The sequence below is a fragment of the Ostrea edulis genome, chromosome 2 (assembly GCF_947568905.1).
Source record: "Ostrea edulis chromosome 2, xbOstEdul1.1, whole genome shotgun sequence".
NCBI lineage: Eukaryota > Metazoa > Mollusca > Bivalvia > Ostreida > Ostreidae > Ostrea > Ostrea edulis.
In genome coordinates, this window is record NC_079165.1 from 26,554,278 (window position 1) to 26,571,032 (window position 16,755).

Sequence of the window (16,755 nt, forward strand, 5' to 3'; positions counted from 1 at the left end):
GGTAGTGTTAGTGTGGTAGTGTCAGAAGTGTTAGTGTGGTAGTGTCAGAAGTGTTAGTGTGGTAGTGTTAGTGTGGTAGTGTCAGAAGTGGTAGTGTTAGTGTGGTAGTGTCAGAAGTGTTAGTGTGGTAGTGTCAGAAGTGTTAGTGTGGTAGTGTTAGTGTGGTAGTGTCAGAAGTGTTAGTGTGGTAGTGTTAGTGTGGTAGTGTCAGAAGTGTTAGTATGGTAGTGTCAGAAGTGTTAGTGTGGTAGTCTTAGTGTGGAAGTGTTAGTGTGGTAGTGTTAGTGTGGAAGTGTCAGAAGTGTTAGTGTGGTAGTGTTAGAAGTGTTAGTGTGGTAGTGTCAGAAGTGTTAGTGTGGTAGTGTTAGTGTGGTAGTGTCAGAAGTGTTAGTGTGGTATTGTTAGTGTGGTATTGTTAGTGTGGTAGTGTCAGAAGTATTAGTGTGGTAGTGTTAGAAGTGTTAGTGTGGTAGTGTCAGAAGTGTTAGTGTGGTAGTGTTAGTGTGGTAGTGTCAGAAGTGTTAGTGTGGTAGTGTTAGAAGTGTTAGTGTGGTAGTGTCAGAAGTATTAGTGTGGTAGTGTTAGAAGTGTTAGTGTGGTAGTGTCAGAAGTATTAGTGTGGTAGTGTCAGAAGTATTAGTGTGGTAGTGTTAGAAGTGTTAGTGTGGTATTGTTAGTGTGGTATTGTTAGTGTGGTAGTGTCAGAAGTGTTAGTGTGGTAGTGTTAGAAGTGTTAGTGTGGTAGTGTCAGAAGTGTTAGTGTGGTATTGTTAGTGTGGTATTGTTAGTGTGGTAGTGTCAGAAGTATTAGTGTGGTAGTGTTAGAAGTGTTAGTGTGGTATTGTTAGTGTGGTATTGTTAGTGTGGTAGTGTCAGAAGTGTTAGTGTGGTAGTGTTAGAAGTGTTAGTGTGGTATTGTTAGTGTGGTATTGTTAGTGTGGTAGTGTCAGAAGTATTAGTGTGGTAGTGTTAGAAGTGTTAGTGTGGTAGTGTTAGTGCGGTAGTGTTAGAAGTGTTAGTGTGGTATTGTTAGTGTGGTATTGTTAGTGTGGTAGTGTCAGAAGTATTAGTGTGGTAGTGTTAGAAGTGTTAGTGTGGTATTGTTAGTGTGGTATTGTTAGTGTGGTAGTGTCAGAAGTATTAGTGTGGTAGTGTTAGAAGTGTTAGTGTGGTATTGTTAGTGTGGTATTGTTAGTGTGGTAGTGTCAGAAGTATTAGTGTGGTAGTGTTAGAAGTGTTAGTGTGGTATTGTTAGTGTGGCAGTGTTAGTGTGGTAGTGTCAGAAGTATTAGTGTGGTAGTGTTAGAAGTGTTAGTGTGGTATTGTTAGAAGTGTTAGTGTGGTATTGTTAGTGTGGTATTGTTAGTGTGGTATTGTTAGAAGTGTTAGTGTGGTAGTGTCAGAAGTATTAGTGTGGTATTGTTAGAAGTGTTAGTGTGGTAGTGTCAGAAGTATTAGTGTGGTATTGTTAGAAGTGTTAGTGTGGTAGTGTCAGAAGTATTAGTGTGGTAGTGTTAGAAGTATTAGTGTGGTAGTGTTAGAAGTGTTAGTGTGGTAGTGTCAGAAGTATTAGTGTGGTAGTGTTAGAAGTATTAGTGTGGTAGTGTTAGAAATGTTAGTGTGGTAGTGTCAGAAGTGTTAGTGTGGTAGTGTTAGAAGTATTAGTGTGGTAGTGTTAGAAGTGTTAGTGTGGTAGTGTTAGTGTGGTAGTGTCAGAAGTGTTAGTGTGGTAGTGTTAGAAGTGTTAGTGTGGTATTGTTAGTGTGGAAGTGTCAGAAGTGTTAGTGTGGGAGTGTCAGAAGTGTTAGTGTGGGAGTGTCAGAAGTGTTAGTGTGGTAGTGTCAGATACATGGCCTTCCTACTAAATCTGGCTAATGAGTTAACCCTGTAGCTCATCAGTAGAGGACTGGACTGTCGTGTCTCACTGAGGTGGGTCTGAAACGATACGCCTCCTTCACAACACGATACATATTGCAATACTTATGCCGTGATTCAATATTGTAGTACAATACAATTTACAGAAGAAACCAATAATAACATTGAAGAAAAAATTAATTATCAAGATTCAAAATCAGAATTTTGAAAGCAAAACTGCCAAACGGTGAGATGCCTGTTCACTGTAGTTCAAATTGATATAGTTTATTATTATTTTCGTCAACCTCAAGGCAAACAACAGTTTGAACATTATTTGCCGCTATTTTGTCCCTCATGCAGGTAGAAATAATATTTGCTGGCCGAGACTGATGTATTTTACTGAACCCGTTTATAATAAACGTATCGAACCGAAAATCGAGGCAATGAATCGAATATTGAATTGAGCGTTTATATTGAACAGTATCGATATTTCGGTGAATCGTTTCAGCCCTAGTCTGAGGTTCAGGGTTCGATCCTCAACAGAGCCAGTTTCTGTTACAAAATGGTGCCTACATTGGGGACCCGGGTAATCTCTGGTGGGTGAGAGTGATTGCCCCCCAGAACTTCGCCTCACAGGTGCTGTCACTCCGCGAGAGTTGGGGACATTGTGGTAGTATCAGTTACATGGCCTGAACCAGTCTCTGTTACATTTGTGTTTTGTGTGAGAGAAACTCTAGTTTGGGATGAAACTGCAGTCTGTCTGAACAACATCCTCATAAAGGAGTCATTTAAGTGGTATGCTTGTCAAAGGAATCTCTTTTATTTCTGTGTAAAAAATAGTAAATCCTGTAAGAGAACAATAGACCATCCATTGTTTTAAGGAGAATTTCTTCTTCCCTTGTTCATTGTCTATTGTATGTTTAGTAATGTTTAAAAGTAATGTGATAAGAATATGGGTGTCATTTTTTTCATGAAATATTCTTTGCATATGATGTGTCTAGACTGCATCAGTTTATTACATTAATTTCATATATATACTGTCAGCTACAACTCAATATCCTAAGCATTTCACACATAAGTAATATCCCTGTGAGACAGAAATACTCATTTGAAATGTGTATTGTATTTGTGAGTCAGTAAAATCAATATGAATGATGGATGACATCTGAATATTTGTATCATTCAAAGAAAATTATGACAGTATTCCACGCTTTATGTGTAGATTATAAATCCCATCCCACCGGTCACTGCACTGTTTCCTGTTAGTTTCTATATAAACTGGTGATATAACGAACAAGGAGCAGATCACCGTACTCAATAAACAATTTTGTTTCTGTAAATTCAATGCATAATATTCAATGAAATGAGAGATCTCTGCATCTTTTTCTGTTAAATTGAAGCAGCTACATTTTCTACATATTAAATAAATATCAAGTCTCCATAAGGAAAAAGAATGGGTAGGGAAGTTCAACCCTGATTGTTGTAAGCTTTGTCATATTATCCCCTCGCAATTCATTTGTGTGTGGGTCTGTTTTTGTGTGGGTATGTGTGTGTGTAACACTGAGCTTGTAGACACTCCACAGGCCACATATTTTGCTCCATTGATTTCATACTTCGGATGTAGTGTTGTTATCAAGAGAGCAAAAACTCTATTGATTTTGGAGTCTAAAGGTCAAAGGTCAAGGTCACTACAGGACTTCATAGAAAAAGCTTGTAGACACTCATTGTGAGGGGATATGCCCTACCTTGTACAGCTTTTGTTATAACTCTGTTTGAGGTCGCAAGGTTTTGAGTTGTAATTTAATTCGCTATTTTGTTGTGATATAAAGTTAGTTGTTTTATCAACTTAAAGTCATGTAAGTTAACAGTTGGTGTTTGATTTTTGATGAGATAGCAACTGAACACACTTTTAAGATAGGAATTTTAAATTACTGGGTAAGTATCATTTCTTATGGGGGTAATTTTAGCGTACCTTAAACATTTGTTATGTCCATTGATTCTTTATTGTTTTTGAAAAATATTTACTAGGCCCCGAATTTTAAACTTCTATTATTTTTCTGAAATTCAGTCATTTTGTGACACAAAATTAAGATGTACTCTAGCTATTGCTGATGTCTATTAACATAAAGCATGGGCAGCATAATTGACAACCAAACCTATGTTCATAATTATTGCATCACAACAATATGATTAATGTATCTTAATTTGATCATGGTCAATGCATGCTGTCTATACTTTCTGAACCCAAATGGTGATTTTTTGCCATCTGAAAGAATATAGCAAGAAATACACATACATGTATTTGTGATGTTGTACATAGTAAACATGCATTTTAAATTTTATGATTCCGTGCTACGATCATGATTCAATTTGTTTTATAAAATTTATATTTCAATGACCTCTGGCATAAAAAAAATTGACTGTGATCTGACCTTGACACAGAAACAAGAACCGTGACACCCAATTTTATTCTGTCAAGAGAATATAAATGTCCGCAAGTAAAGGTTAGGGCTAGGCATGCAATATACATCTCGCCGTGTCCAATAAATGTCATGTTTACTAGTCAAAGGTTTGAGATGCATAACTCTCCTCATAAAATTGTTTATGTCACGTGATATTTCAGGCTACTTAGATTCAGCCCACGAAAAGCTCTATCATAGTTTTACAGAAATAAGCACAGGTTAAAAATTTATAATGTACTACAAATGGAAAGTATCTATTTGTAAAATACAAGATTCTTCAGTTACTGCTATACTAGTAGTGCCTCAATTGATGCTTGATTATCATTCAAAACATTGTTTACTTAGGTTTTTCTTTGCTGGGAATGTAGAGTCTAGAAGTATCCCGAACATCGATCACTAATGACATTAGCTTTGAGGTGATTTATCAATCAGTATCAATAAATTGAGTCCAGCCTTTTGGAAAAAAAATCCCAATTGTTAATTATACAATAGGCCAAGAGTTTATGAGAGTAAATGTGAATAGAATTCATCCTTAAGGAGGTACTCTACACCGTCATAATAGCTGACATCCTTTTAAAACAAGGATGAAAATATAAATATCAGCAATGTTTGTCTATTCATTTAAAACATCATCGCCTAAATGAGTAGCTCAGAAGGTTAGCACGTCGACTGCTGAACTGTAGATCGTGTGTTTGAGTCCAGCAGGGGTTTTAAATTTTTTCCAGATTGCTTTCTATCAAAACTGCATTTTTTTTGACTAAATAAAATTTGAAAGTTTTCAATTTCAAAATATTGTTGTATCCTCTACTTTTCATCCATATCAAATTTCTCTGGTGTAGCACACCTCCTTAATGCTGTGCACTCACTTTGTCCAAATCACAAAGGTCAAGGTTACACTGAGAGGTTACGTGAAATGCAGGTAGGATATATATAGTGTATGTAGTATTAAGGTATATACTTGATATATGGTCATGATATTTATTATAAAAATGTAGTAACTGTAAATTATGGAAAGAGAGAAAGAGAAAGAAAGAGAGAGAGAGATACTGTATAGATTCTTTATATTTATTAATTGATGAATTTCTATGTAAATTCTTGGGAATATGAAATCATTGTTGCTTCACCCTGAAGAATGTAAATCTTTGAATTAGTAATTTATGAATAAAAGAGATTTTTTTTTATTTTTTAAGATAGATTTCTCACAAATGAAAATAATATTCTAGTATACAACAAATGGCCAAGGACAATGAATTGTATTGTTACAGATGGCCAAGGACACATGATTGATTGATTGAATGTTTGATTGGATGTTTTTTTTAACGCCCCGTCGAGAATTTGTCACTTATATTGAGATGTTGCCAACTGTAGGTGAAGAACCACAAATTTAGACATATGCTTAGCACTCAGGGCTGTAGCAGTGAGGGTTCTTTATCATGCCAATGCCTGCCACAACACGGAACCTCTGTTTTTAAGGTCATATCCAAAAGATCCGTGATTCTCACTTCTAAATGCCGAGTGTTTGGCAAAGGAGCAATCACTACCTATTTTAATGTCTTAGGTTTGACACAGCCATGGCATGAGCAGGGCTCGAACTCACGATCTCCCGGTTACGAAGCGAACGCTCTAACACTGAGCTACCTTGACCGGTCTAAGTGCACTTGAAGGAGTTGAATCAATGAATAATACTGTTACATGTTATACAGAATTAGGGCACAAGTGTTTTTTATTTGACAGGTAATGCACTAGTGAAATGTGGACAGGCCCAGCTGAGGATAGGGAATTCAGAAAGGGAATTCATTCAAGCAACAAGCAACAATTTCTTACAGCCCCTCCACAACTTTCTAGAGGGGGACATGAAAACTATACAGGTCAGTCGCTGCTTTTGTTTTCACCGCTGACTAGAACGACGCTTTGTCATTGGATAAAACATGTCAGGGATTGCAATCTAAATTTCTTTAGATGGCGAGTAGCAAAATTTGATGGCAACATAGCATGCAGAACATCATTTAAATTGTTTGTCTTTCTTATACATATTCACATATTAAACATATTGGTCCCTGACAAAACAAAACATTATGTTTGTTACTGACTGTCTACAGAAAGTCAAGTTGTTAAAGTTTATAGAAGGCTTGACTTTCCCTTCACTGTCTATGGATTTGAACACCGCAACAAATTTCTGTAGACAGTTAGTAACAAATATCTGTAGACAGTAACAAATTTCTATAGACAGTCGGTTACAAATTTCGGTAGACAGTAACAAACTTAATGCAGTGGTCATCCTGATCAGAATTGAACTATGGTCACGATACATAGGACACTTTGATACAGACTCCGTGTTAATGGGAAGTCTTATGTGGGTTTCATGGATTTTTTTTCTTTATTTTAATTACTTTTAGGAGAGTGTAGGTATGTTAAGTAAAGATGGAAATTGTTTTGGGTTAATTGAAATATTTTTTGTTTTGTTTAGATTGTATTAAATTGGTTTTGATGGTCATGAAATTGAGAAAACGCACAGAGCAATCCTTTCGAGAGTTGCACTTTGCACAACATAATTTTCAAGGGTAAAATGTAGACAAACATATGCACTGTTTGATGTTTCTCTTGATACTCTGCAAGTAAAATTCAAAGGGGGAGGGGTATTTAAGAGTAATGTTCAATTTGTCTGCATTTCTCCAAGTTCATGTCAGGGCTTAGAAAGCCATACGTGACACATTGATTGCCAATGACAGATGATGTGCCATGACCTTGAATCATTGGACAAGGTCAAGGACATGAATTAACTTTAATTTTATTAATAGTGTTGTATGTTATTCATAGCTAGAGCCTCTAGTTTTGGTGTGTATGCAGATATAGATTATAGGACTTGTTTACAAATTTTTTATGACTAGAGGGTGGGCTATGATTCTCAACAAGGTCACCTGGACAAGGTCAAGGTCAGAGATATGTGATAGGGAGAGGGTTGACATAGGTGTATCCTGCTGCCCAATCCCATTCAGAATTGAATAAAGTATTGTTTAAATTAAAAAGAAAATCTATTATATCTATTAGATAAAGAAACATATTTTAGGTTGTCACTTTATAGAGTGGGTGTTTTAGAACCAACGTTTAGTTATGATCCATATCAGCAAAGGTCAGTTAGACAAGGTTAAAGTGACAGAGATAGGAGAAGAACAATCTTGTTGAGAGATATGTAGAAGCTTGATAGAGAAATGTTTTATTTTACTGACTTCAGATATAGATCATTTAGAGGGGATTAAAGAGGAAGAACATGGAGCTGAAACATAAAATGTCCAAATGCCTGACTTTCCTTGTTGGGGTGGGGGAGTATATTAACATTGTTTTCGTTCATTTAGGACCCAAGATGTAATTAAATAAAATCATTACCCTAAAATTAATCAGGAAATCTGCCTTGGATGTTAAATTGGGCAGAATATCTGCCACTAGGGGGCAGTATATAGGACCTTTGTTGAGTGGACTATGCTGAGGATACAAAATCGAATATGAGTTCATTAGCACACTGATCTGTCACTCAGGGGCATTTTGTGAGGTATCGATCTACAGATATGTTTTAATCTTTATTGAACAGTTGATACATTAAACAGAAAATCCTCTATGTTGTCTGCCAGTAAATCAGTCGGATGTTTTCTTTTATTCAGTTTGCTAGTAAAAAAAAGAATTCAGTACACCAAAGTTCTTCAAAATCATTTGCACCAATTGTGGTGAAGAAATTTGTCCCTCACTTTTAAAAACAAAATAAAATAGATGCCGCAGGGACATAAAATCTCTTGTATTCTGTGTGAGCTGTTACCATCACTTGGGATTTGTCTGTCGGCTTCTGTAAACAAATACATTAAGATTGTCTTCATCTGCTATTAGCTTACTGCATACAAAAGTTCCCTTAACTGTCAGTTGATCAGAATTTCAATATTTTCCCCACCAGGCTTTTGATTTGCTGGTGTTATTCAAAGCTAGGTGTTGTTCAAATTTAAGCCCTTGAGAGCCTCTGGTTTTGCTGTGCTTGCAGATATAAATTATAGAAATAGGTTTTTTTTTATATTTGTATATGAATTGAAATCTTGTGGAATTATACTTAAGGATATGGTCATAACTGTAAACCTAGAGAACTTCATGGAATTACTGTGGAATCATTAGAATTCGTGGTGGCTCAATTTTCATGAAATTCGTGGGTATACCCCTCACCCACGAATTTACATCCTCAACGAATACAGACATTCCAGAGTTATCTTTCTGTAAACTTAGAAAACTTCATGGAATTAAGGTGTTTTTCTTAAAGGGGGGGGGGAATTGTTTTTATTTTTTAGACTTTTACAACATACCAGCTGTGGATATGACAGTTATCAAACTAAACACAACTTTTGTATCAATTGACGATTCATTGGCTATTATATGTTACATGTTTGCTGTTGAGGGCATATGTGTCATTCTGACACTTGATGGCTATTAGATATATATGTAGCCAACATAGTTCAGTGGTGGATGGGGGTGGGGGGGTGGGGGTTTCCACCACAAATTTAGAATTAATGTGAGTAAAACTCCACATTTGTCACCCAAAATGGATGAATATTTTGGCTATTGCTTGACCTTCTTGGAAATCCTGGATCTGCCATTGTAGATTTAGAGTGTGCACTGTTTACAGGAACAAAACAACCCAGCTATAATCTGAATGATGAACTAATGAATGTTGATAACAAAGCTTATTATTTCTTCTGTGATTGAGGTAGAATTAACCCTCACCATGCTGCTTTACACGTGTGCAGTGATGATCTGATGACCAGGAGATAATGTAGATCAAATATTGACAGAGTGCAATCCATTGGACATTCCTTTTGATGATACAGGACTCCAGTGTGCTCACCAATCAATAAGGACATTCCTTTTGACAGGTCTCAGTAAACCCAGCTCCATTATCTCTCAGATTGATTGTTTCGGAATCTCACCAGCTGTTCCCTAATCAAGACATCAAATAGTACACTGAATTATCCGGTATTCAAAGATATGTAGGGGAAATTTTTAAAAGTCTTTTATTTTGGAAAAAAAAAATTCAGAAATTTTAAATAGTTTGTCTAAAAAGGCTCACAATATGACACTTTTTGTTGTAGTTTAGATATTGATGCATTGCAATTGGATGCTTGGTCCTGGTAAATTTTATATTTATACTTTTTCTGTACAATAATATATTCTTATAACAAACTCGCTTATAATGTATTTATACTTGTAGCAAATTGATATTCAATTCTCAATGAGAGGAAAATAACGAGAATTTAATTGGATATAACGAAGTATTGCTGGCCTTGGAGGTTCATTATAAATGTGTTTTACTGTAGCAAGATATAAACTTCATTACACGAAACAAAATTATTTTGAACAATTCTTTAGAATTCAGTGAAATACAGCCTGTCAACAACATTGTTCTTAGTTTCTTGTCCAATTGATCATTTCAACAGTAACTGGTTACTCGCCAGATTTTTCAATCAAGTGCAGTCATTAGAAGCTTAGTCTTTCCATCATACCTTACGAGGGCCATTCAAAATTACACAGACACGTGCAATATCTACTGATAATGATGTCAAATATCAAAGGAATTTGGTAGAAACATATATGGATCACGGAGAACTTTTCCAAAATACAAACCTACTTTTTCCAAAGTTTTACTCATTCATTTCCTATGGTTTGCGGGTTACAGTTTTACTCATCTATTTCCTATGGTTTTCGGGTTACAGTTTTACTCATCTATTTCCTATGGTTTGTGGGTAACAGTTTTACTCATCCATTTCGTATGGTTTGCGGGTTACAGCTAGTTTTACTCATTCATTTCCTATGGTTTGCGGGTTACAGTTTTACTCATCTATTTCCTATGGTTTGTGGGTAACAGTTTTACTCATCCATTTCCTATGGTTTGCGGGTTACAGCTAGTTTTACTCATTCATTTCCTATGGTTTGCAGGTTACAATTTTACTCATCTATTTCCTATGGTTTGTGGGTAACAGTTTTACTCATTCATTTCCTATGGTTTGCGGGTTACAGTTTTACTCATCTATTTCCTATGGTTTGCGGGTTACAGTTTTACTCATTCATTTCCTATGGTTTGCGGGTTACAGTTTTACTCATTCATTTCCTATGGTTTGCGGGTTACAGTTTTACTCATTCATTTCCTATGGTTTGCAGGTTACAGTTTTACTCATTCATTTCCTATGGTTTGCAGGTTAGTTTTACTCATCCATTTCATATGTTTTGCGGGTTACAGTTTTCATAACAGTGTTCTTTTATTGTTCGGTAATTTTGGGATTTAAATTGTGACATCGGATTTGAAATACAGATGGAAAAATTTCTGCAATGTCCCCTTCCAAAACGGCAGTAAAAAATCGCGTCAAGTGAATGGACCGAGCAGCATATTTGTGTTCAGTGCTCAAAGAAATGTCGTGACAGTGGTCATAGGCCAGACAAATTCGTGATGGTTCCGGTTTTGAACCTGCAGTTTGTTGAACACGCTTTGTACCAATGGTACAAAGACTTACAGATGGTAGGCCCTCTATAGAGGACAAGGAAGGGAGGTGCGGAAGAAAATGATAAATGGAAACTTGATACGTAATGTCTATGACTTGATTGAAAGTGACGGATGTCAATGGATTTCGGATTTATCTTAAGTTCTTCGAGTTCATGTAGAAACTGCTTTCCATTTTAACAGAACTTCTAAGCATGAGTAGGGAATCCGCAAGATGGATCGTTAGATTATTGTCGGTAATTGTGTCTTAAACACAAAGGAGAGTAATGTGAAAAGATATGAGGGGACATAGAACTTAATGTTGTCATATGTTGTTTACATCTGATATTAAAACCCCGTCGAGATCCGAGTTAGAATAGGTCCTCAGTACCCCTTACTTGTCATAAGAGGCGACTAAATGGGGCGGTCCTTTAGATGAGGCAAAAAAAAACCCGATGTCCCGTGTTACAGCAGGTGTGACACGATAAAGATCCCTTCCTGCTCTATGGTCATAAGTGCCGAGCATAGGCCTAAATCTATGAGAATTAATAGTGCTTGAATAATACATATGTATCAGCAAAAATGTGCAGTTTTATTCTTTTCTCGAGTGTTTAAACATTAAGGTGATCTATGGGAATTAATAGTGCTGAAATACTAACTGCAAAAATGTGCAGTTTTATTCTCTTTTCCAAGTATTTATTTATGTATTCAATATACAGGACCTTCCAGTAACCAATGAAGTAGCTGGTCACTTGTTGACAATTTTTATTTTTTTTAATTTAGAATTAAGCTTGAATAATTGTTGCTCATTGTTTGTTACTAAAACTTGAAATTTTTTTGTAACAGAAAGAAAAAAAAATTCTGGAAACAAAAAGATTAGACCTGGATGCCTCCAAAAATCGACTTCGTAAAGCGAAATCTACATCACAACCACAGGTAAATGTGACATCACAACCACAGGTAAATGTTACAGGTTCACATCACAACCACAGGTAAATGTTACAGGTTCACATCACAACCACAGGTAAATGTTACAGGTTCACATCACAACCACAGGTAAATGTTACAGGTTGCTGGTCCTAGCTACAGTTATCAGAGAAAATGATTCCTTTATTTTAATACAAACACATTCCAATATTTCACGTTATTCCAACACTATGAATGCATTTAATTGAGTTTTCGTGATCTGAGATGTAAGATGATTAGCCATTTAAATGAGGTAATTATATTTAGGAGGAAATTGTGTGATGTCATTTACAGACATTAAAAACAAAAAAAATAAACAAAACAAAAAACCAAACTACATGCTGCTTGCAAATGTTTCCCAGAATTCCATTTGATGAATGCTGCATTATGTACATTATAATATGTTAAGAACATGTCCTAGAGTGATGAGTATGACTGGCAGTTCAAAATTTTACAGTTCAAATCCAAGTGTGGCTTGTTAAAGTGGGATGTGACACAGTTTGTCGCAGCCCACACAGATAGTTTTGTTAAACTGAATTAACTGTATCTGGGGATCAATTATATGAAAATATTGAAACATTTGTAACATCATGTCGATGTAGATTGTTTTTGGCATCTTAAAATTTACTCAGGAGAGTCTAGAATATGTAATTATATATACATTGTACATTATAACTGCAGATCTGCAGCTCTCAGGGAAAACATGGCAACAGACGCAGTATTTTCCCTGATCTGCAGCTATGTACAGTATTGATATTTTTCATTAAATCAATGAAACTTAATTAGTGCTTTGTCAGAAAATTTCAAAAGAGAAAGGAATTTAAAATGCAAATTAGAATTGTTAAGCTTGTTAAAACCTTGTTAAAGTCTAACATATGGTATTTTTTTTAGAAGTTTATTGGCATTATAATTTGACTATTTGGTTAGTAAGTTGAATTGATGTCAGTTCTGTCTACTCTGCTTGTGTTTCTTGACCAGACTATTTACATCACAATCTAATGTTTGCACAATGACCACGGTTTTTTATTTTCAGTATGCAGCATTTTTCTCTTACCTAGCATTCATAATAAGAAAGTTTGTACAGCTGTAAATGGCCTCTGTATGATAAATAGATGTCTAACTTGTGTTCCCAGCAGACATTTCTGTCACATTTTCTGCAGTTACAAGACATAGATTCTTAATATTCGGTACCCATATATCTTAGAAGACACTTTTACTAAACCGTATTACAATAAGGTACACCATGTGAAACACTGGCAAAACCCTGTGATACACTGGCAAAATCATGTGATACACTGGCAAAATCATGTGATACACTTGCAAAATCATGTGATACACTGGCTATAGAATGTAGTACACTGGCTACACCAATTGGTATGCAGACTAAACCATTTGACAAATTCAATATATCACACAATGAATGATGTACATCAAATGATATTGTACAATTGTAGCCTTTTGAAGAGGTCAAAATATTAATATATCTAAATTAGAAAAGCATATCATCCAAGCATGAAGTATATATATAAAGATTTAGCATGCATTGCATATGTAGCAAGGAAGTACTTAAAACTTGTACAGAATTCTGTTTGTTTCTAGAATGATACATGAAATAGCTAGTAAGAAGTATTGCTAAACAGAATAATGTATAAGATTATATGCATTATTATAAAAGTATTGTTCATGAACATGTCAACTGAGCATGACTATAACCGAGTCTTTACGTGATACGACATAGAATGATTCGATCATGGCTAACTCGGTGTTTGTAATTTTTTTGATACGACATTGAATGACTTGATCATGGTTAACTCTGTGTTTGTAATGTTTATGATATGACATTGAATGACTTGAGCATAGTTAACTCTGTGTTTGTAGTGTTTATGATATGACATTGAATGACTTGAGCGTCGTTAACTCTGTGTTTATATGACATAGAATGACTTGATCGTGGTTAACTCAGTGTTTGTAATGTTATATGACATAGAATGACTTGATCATGGTTAACTCGGTGTTTGTAATGTTTATATGACATAGAATGACTTGATCATGGTTAACTCAGTGTTTGTAATGTTTATGATATGACATAGAATGACTTGATCATGGTTAACTTGGTGTTTGTAATGTTAAAATTATATGACATAGAATGACTTGATCATTGTTAACTTGGTGTTTATAATGTTTATGATATGACAAAGAATGACTTGATCATGGTTATCTTGGTGTTTGTAATGTTTATATGACATAGAATGACTTGATCATGGTTAACTTGGTGTTTGTAATGTTGCAGTCCGCTCAGAGTTCCCCTCAGAATGTGTTGATGATGGTCGAGGTCAGTCTTTGCTGTTGTGTATTGTTTTATATTGTCAGTGGATTTTGTTTTCTGTTGCAGAAGAAAAAAAATTCTCTACTTTTGTTGCTAAATTTTGTCCAGAGTTATCTTTCTTTGACCATGTTATGGGACTATATCTGTTTTGTTTTTTGTTTTTTCTTTCTTTTTTCAAAGTATTAAAGTGGCATGTGTTGGTGAACAGTTTTTTTTTTTCTTTTTTTCAAAAATAGCTTTTAGGTTAAGCAAATCATATTGTGCATAACTCCAAACAAATGTTTCTTTAGCTCAGTTTGTGATTTGGAAAAATTGGACAAATGAATTGATATTGGTTCTTACTATTAAATATTGTGTATGTTTGTTAATGCTTCCAGGAAGAAAACCCGGTCAGGTTTCATCTTGTAATTGTCATTTTTTTTTATGCGTTTTGTAATGTGATTAGATAATTTTCATCAGCACAGCGGAGGATTTTAAATCTAAAAAATGATAAATGGGAAACATGAGGGTTTATTCATTCAATAGAATGATTCCCTTTACATTGTTGTAGATGAATATGATTTTTTCCAAAGTGAATAAATCTTCGTATTCCTTAAAAAGTCATGCAATAAGTTGTTTATTATACAAAATTCATATTTCTTCTTGAGATGTTTCCAACTGCATCAGTATTAGCTAGGATTATGTCCCAATGTTTATTTACTACAGACCCTGAGGTGTATTCCTACATCAATATTAGCTAGGATAATCATATGTCCCAATGTTTATTTACTACAGACCCCGAGGTGTATTCCTACATCAGTATTAGCTAGGATTATGTCCCAATGTTTATTTACTACAGACCCCGAGGTGTATTCCTACATCAATATTAGCTAGGATAATCATGATGTCCCAATGTTTATTTACTACAGACCCCGAGGTGTATTCCTACATCAGTATTAGCTAGGATTATGTCCCAATGTTTATTTACTACAGACCCTGAGGTGTATTCCTACATCAGTATTAGCTAGGATAATCATGATGTCCCAATGTTTATTTACTACAGACCCTGAGGTGTATTCCTACATCAGTATTAGCTAGGATTATGTCCCAATGTTTATTTACTACAGACCCTGAGGTGTATTCCTACATCAATATAAGCTAGGATTATGTCCCAATGTTTATTTACTACAGACCCTGAGGTGTATTCCTACATCAATATAAGCTAGGATTATGTCCCAATGTTTATTTACTACAGACCCCGAGGTGTAATCCTACATCAGTATTAGCTAGGATAATCATATGTCCCCATATTTATTTACTACAGACCCTGAGGTGTATTCCTACATCAGTATTAGCTAGGATTATGTCCCAATGTTTATTTACTACAGACCCGGAGGTGTATTCCTACATCAGTATTAGCTAGGATTATGTCCCAATGTTTATTTACTACAGACCCTGAGGTGTATTCCTACATCAGTATTAGCTAGGATTATGTCCCAATGTTTATTTACTACTGACTCCGAGGTGTATTCCTACATCAGTATTAGCTAGGATAATCATTATGTCCCCATATTTATTTACTACAGACTCCGAGGTGTATTCCTACATCAGTATTAGCTAGGATTATGTCCCAATGTTTATTTACTACAGACTCCGAGGTGTATTCCTACATCAATATTAGCTAGGATAATCATATGTCCCAATGTTTATTTACTACAGACCCTGAGGTGTATTCCTACATCAGTATTAGCTAGGATTATGTCCCAATGTTTATTTACTACAGACCCGGAGGTGTATTCCTACATCAGTATTAGCTAGGATTATGTCCCAATGTTTATTTACTACAGACCCCGAGGTGTATTCCTACATCAGTATTAGCTAGGATTATGTCCCAATGTTTATTTACTACAGACTCCGAGGTGTATTCCTACATCAGTATTAGCTAGGATTATGTCCCAATGTTTATTTACTACAGACTCCGAGGTGTATTCCTACATCAGTATTAGCTAGGATTATGTCCCAATGTTTATTTACTACAGACCCGGAGGTGTATTCCTACATCAATATTAGCTAGGATTATGTCCCAATGTTTATTTACTACAGACCCCGAGGTGTATTCCTACATCAGTATTAGCTAGGATTATGTCCCAATGTTTATTTACTACAGACTCCGAGGTGTATTCCTACATCAATATTAGCTAGGATAATCATTATGTCCCAATGTTTATTTACTACAGACCCCGAGGTGTATTCCTACATCAGTATTAGCTAGGATTATGTCCCAATGTTTATTTACTACAGACCCGGAGGTGTATTCCTACATCAGTATTAGCTAGGATAATCATTATGTCCCAATGTTTATTTACTACAGACCCTGAGGTGTATTTCTACATCAGTATAAGCTAGGATTATGTCCCAATGTTTATTTACTACAGACCCCGAGGTGTATTCCTACATCAGTATTAGCTAGGATAATCATTATGTCCCAATGTTTATTTACTACAGACTCCGAGGTGTATTCCTACATCAGTATTAGCTAGGATTATGTCCCAATGTTTATTTACTACAGACCCCGAGGTGTATTCCTACATCAGTATAAGCTAGGATTATGTCCCAATGTTTATTTACTACAGACCCCGAGGTGTAATCCTACATCAGTATTAGCT

The 16,755-nt window shown here is 35.4% G+C and overlaps 1 protein-coding gene across 10 annotated transcripts in view; it reads left to right on the top strand.

Annotated features, from left to right (window-relative positions):
- LOC125679020 (endophilin-B1-like) overlaps positions 1-16,755 on the top strand; it is a 34,283-nt gene that overhangs the window by 4,293 nt on the left and 13,235 nt on the right. For 4 of the 10 annotated variants that reach the window (XM_048917904.2, XM_048917901.2, XM_056156538.1 and 1 more), the window contains exons 4-5: positions 6,051-6,184; positions 11,665-11,754. In XM_048917904.2, coding sequence (XP_048773861.2) covers positions 6,051-6,184; positions 11,665-11,754 — 224 coding nt within the window. Of the gene's footprint in view, positions 1-6,050; positions 6,185-11,664; positions 11,779-14,074; positions 14,117-14,487; positions 14,515-16,755 lie in introns of all 10 variants that reach the window. The other 6 variants (XM_056156535.1, XM_056156539.1, XM_048917897.2 and 3 more) reach the window with 5 other exon arrangements.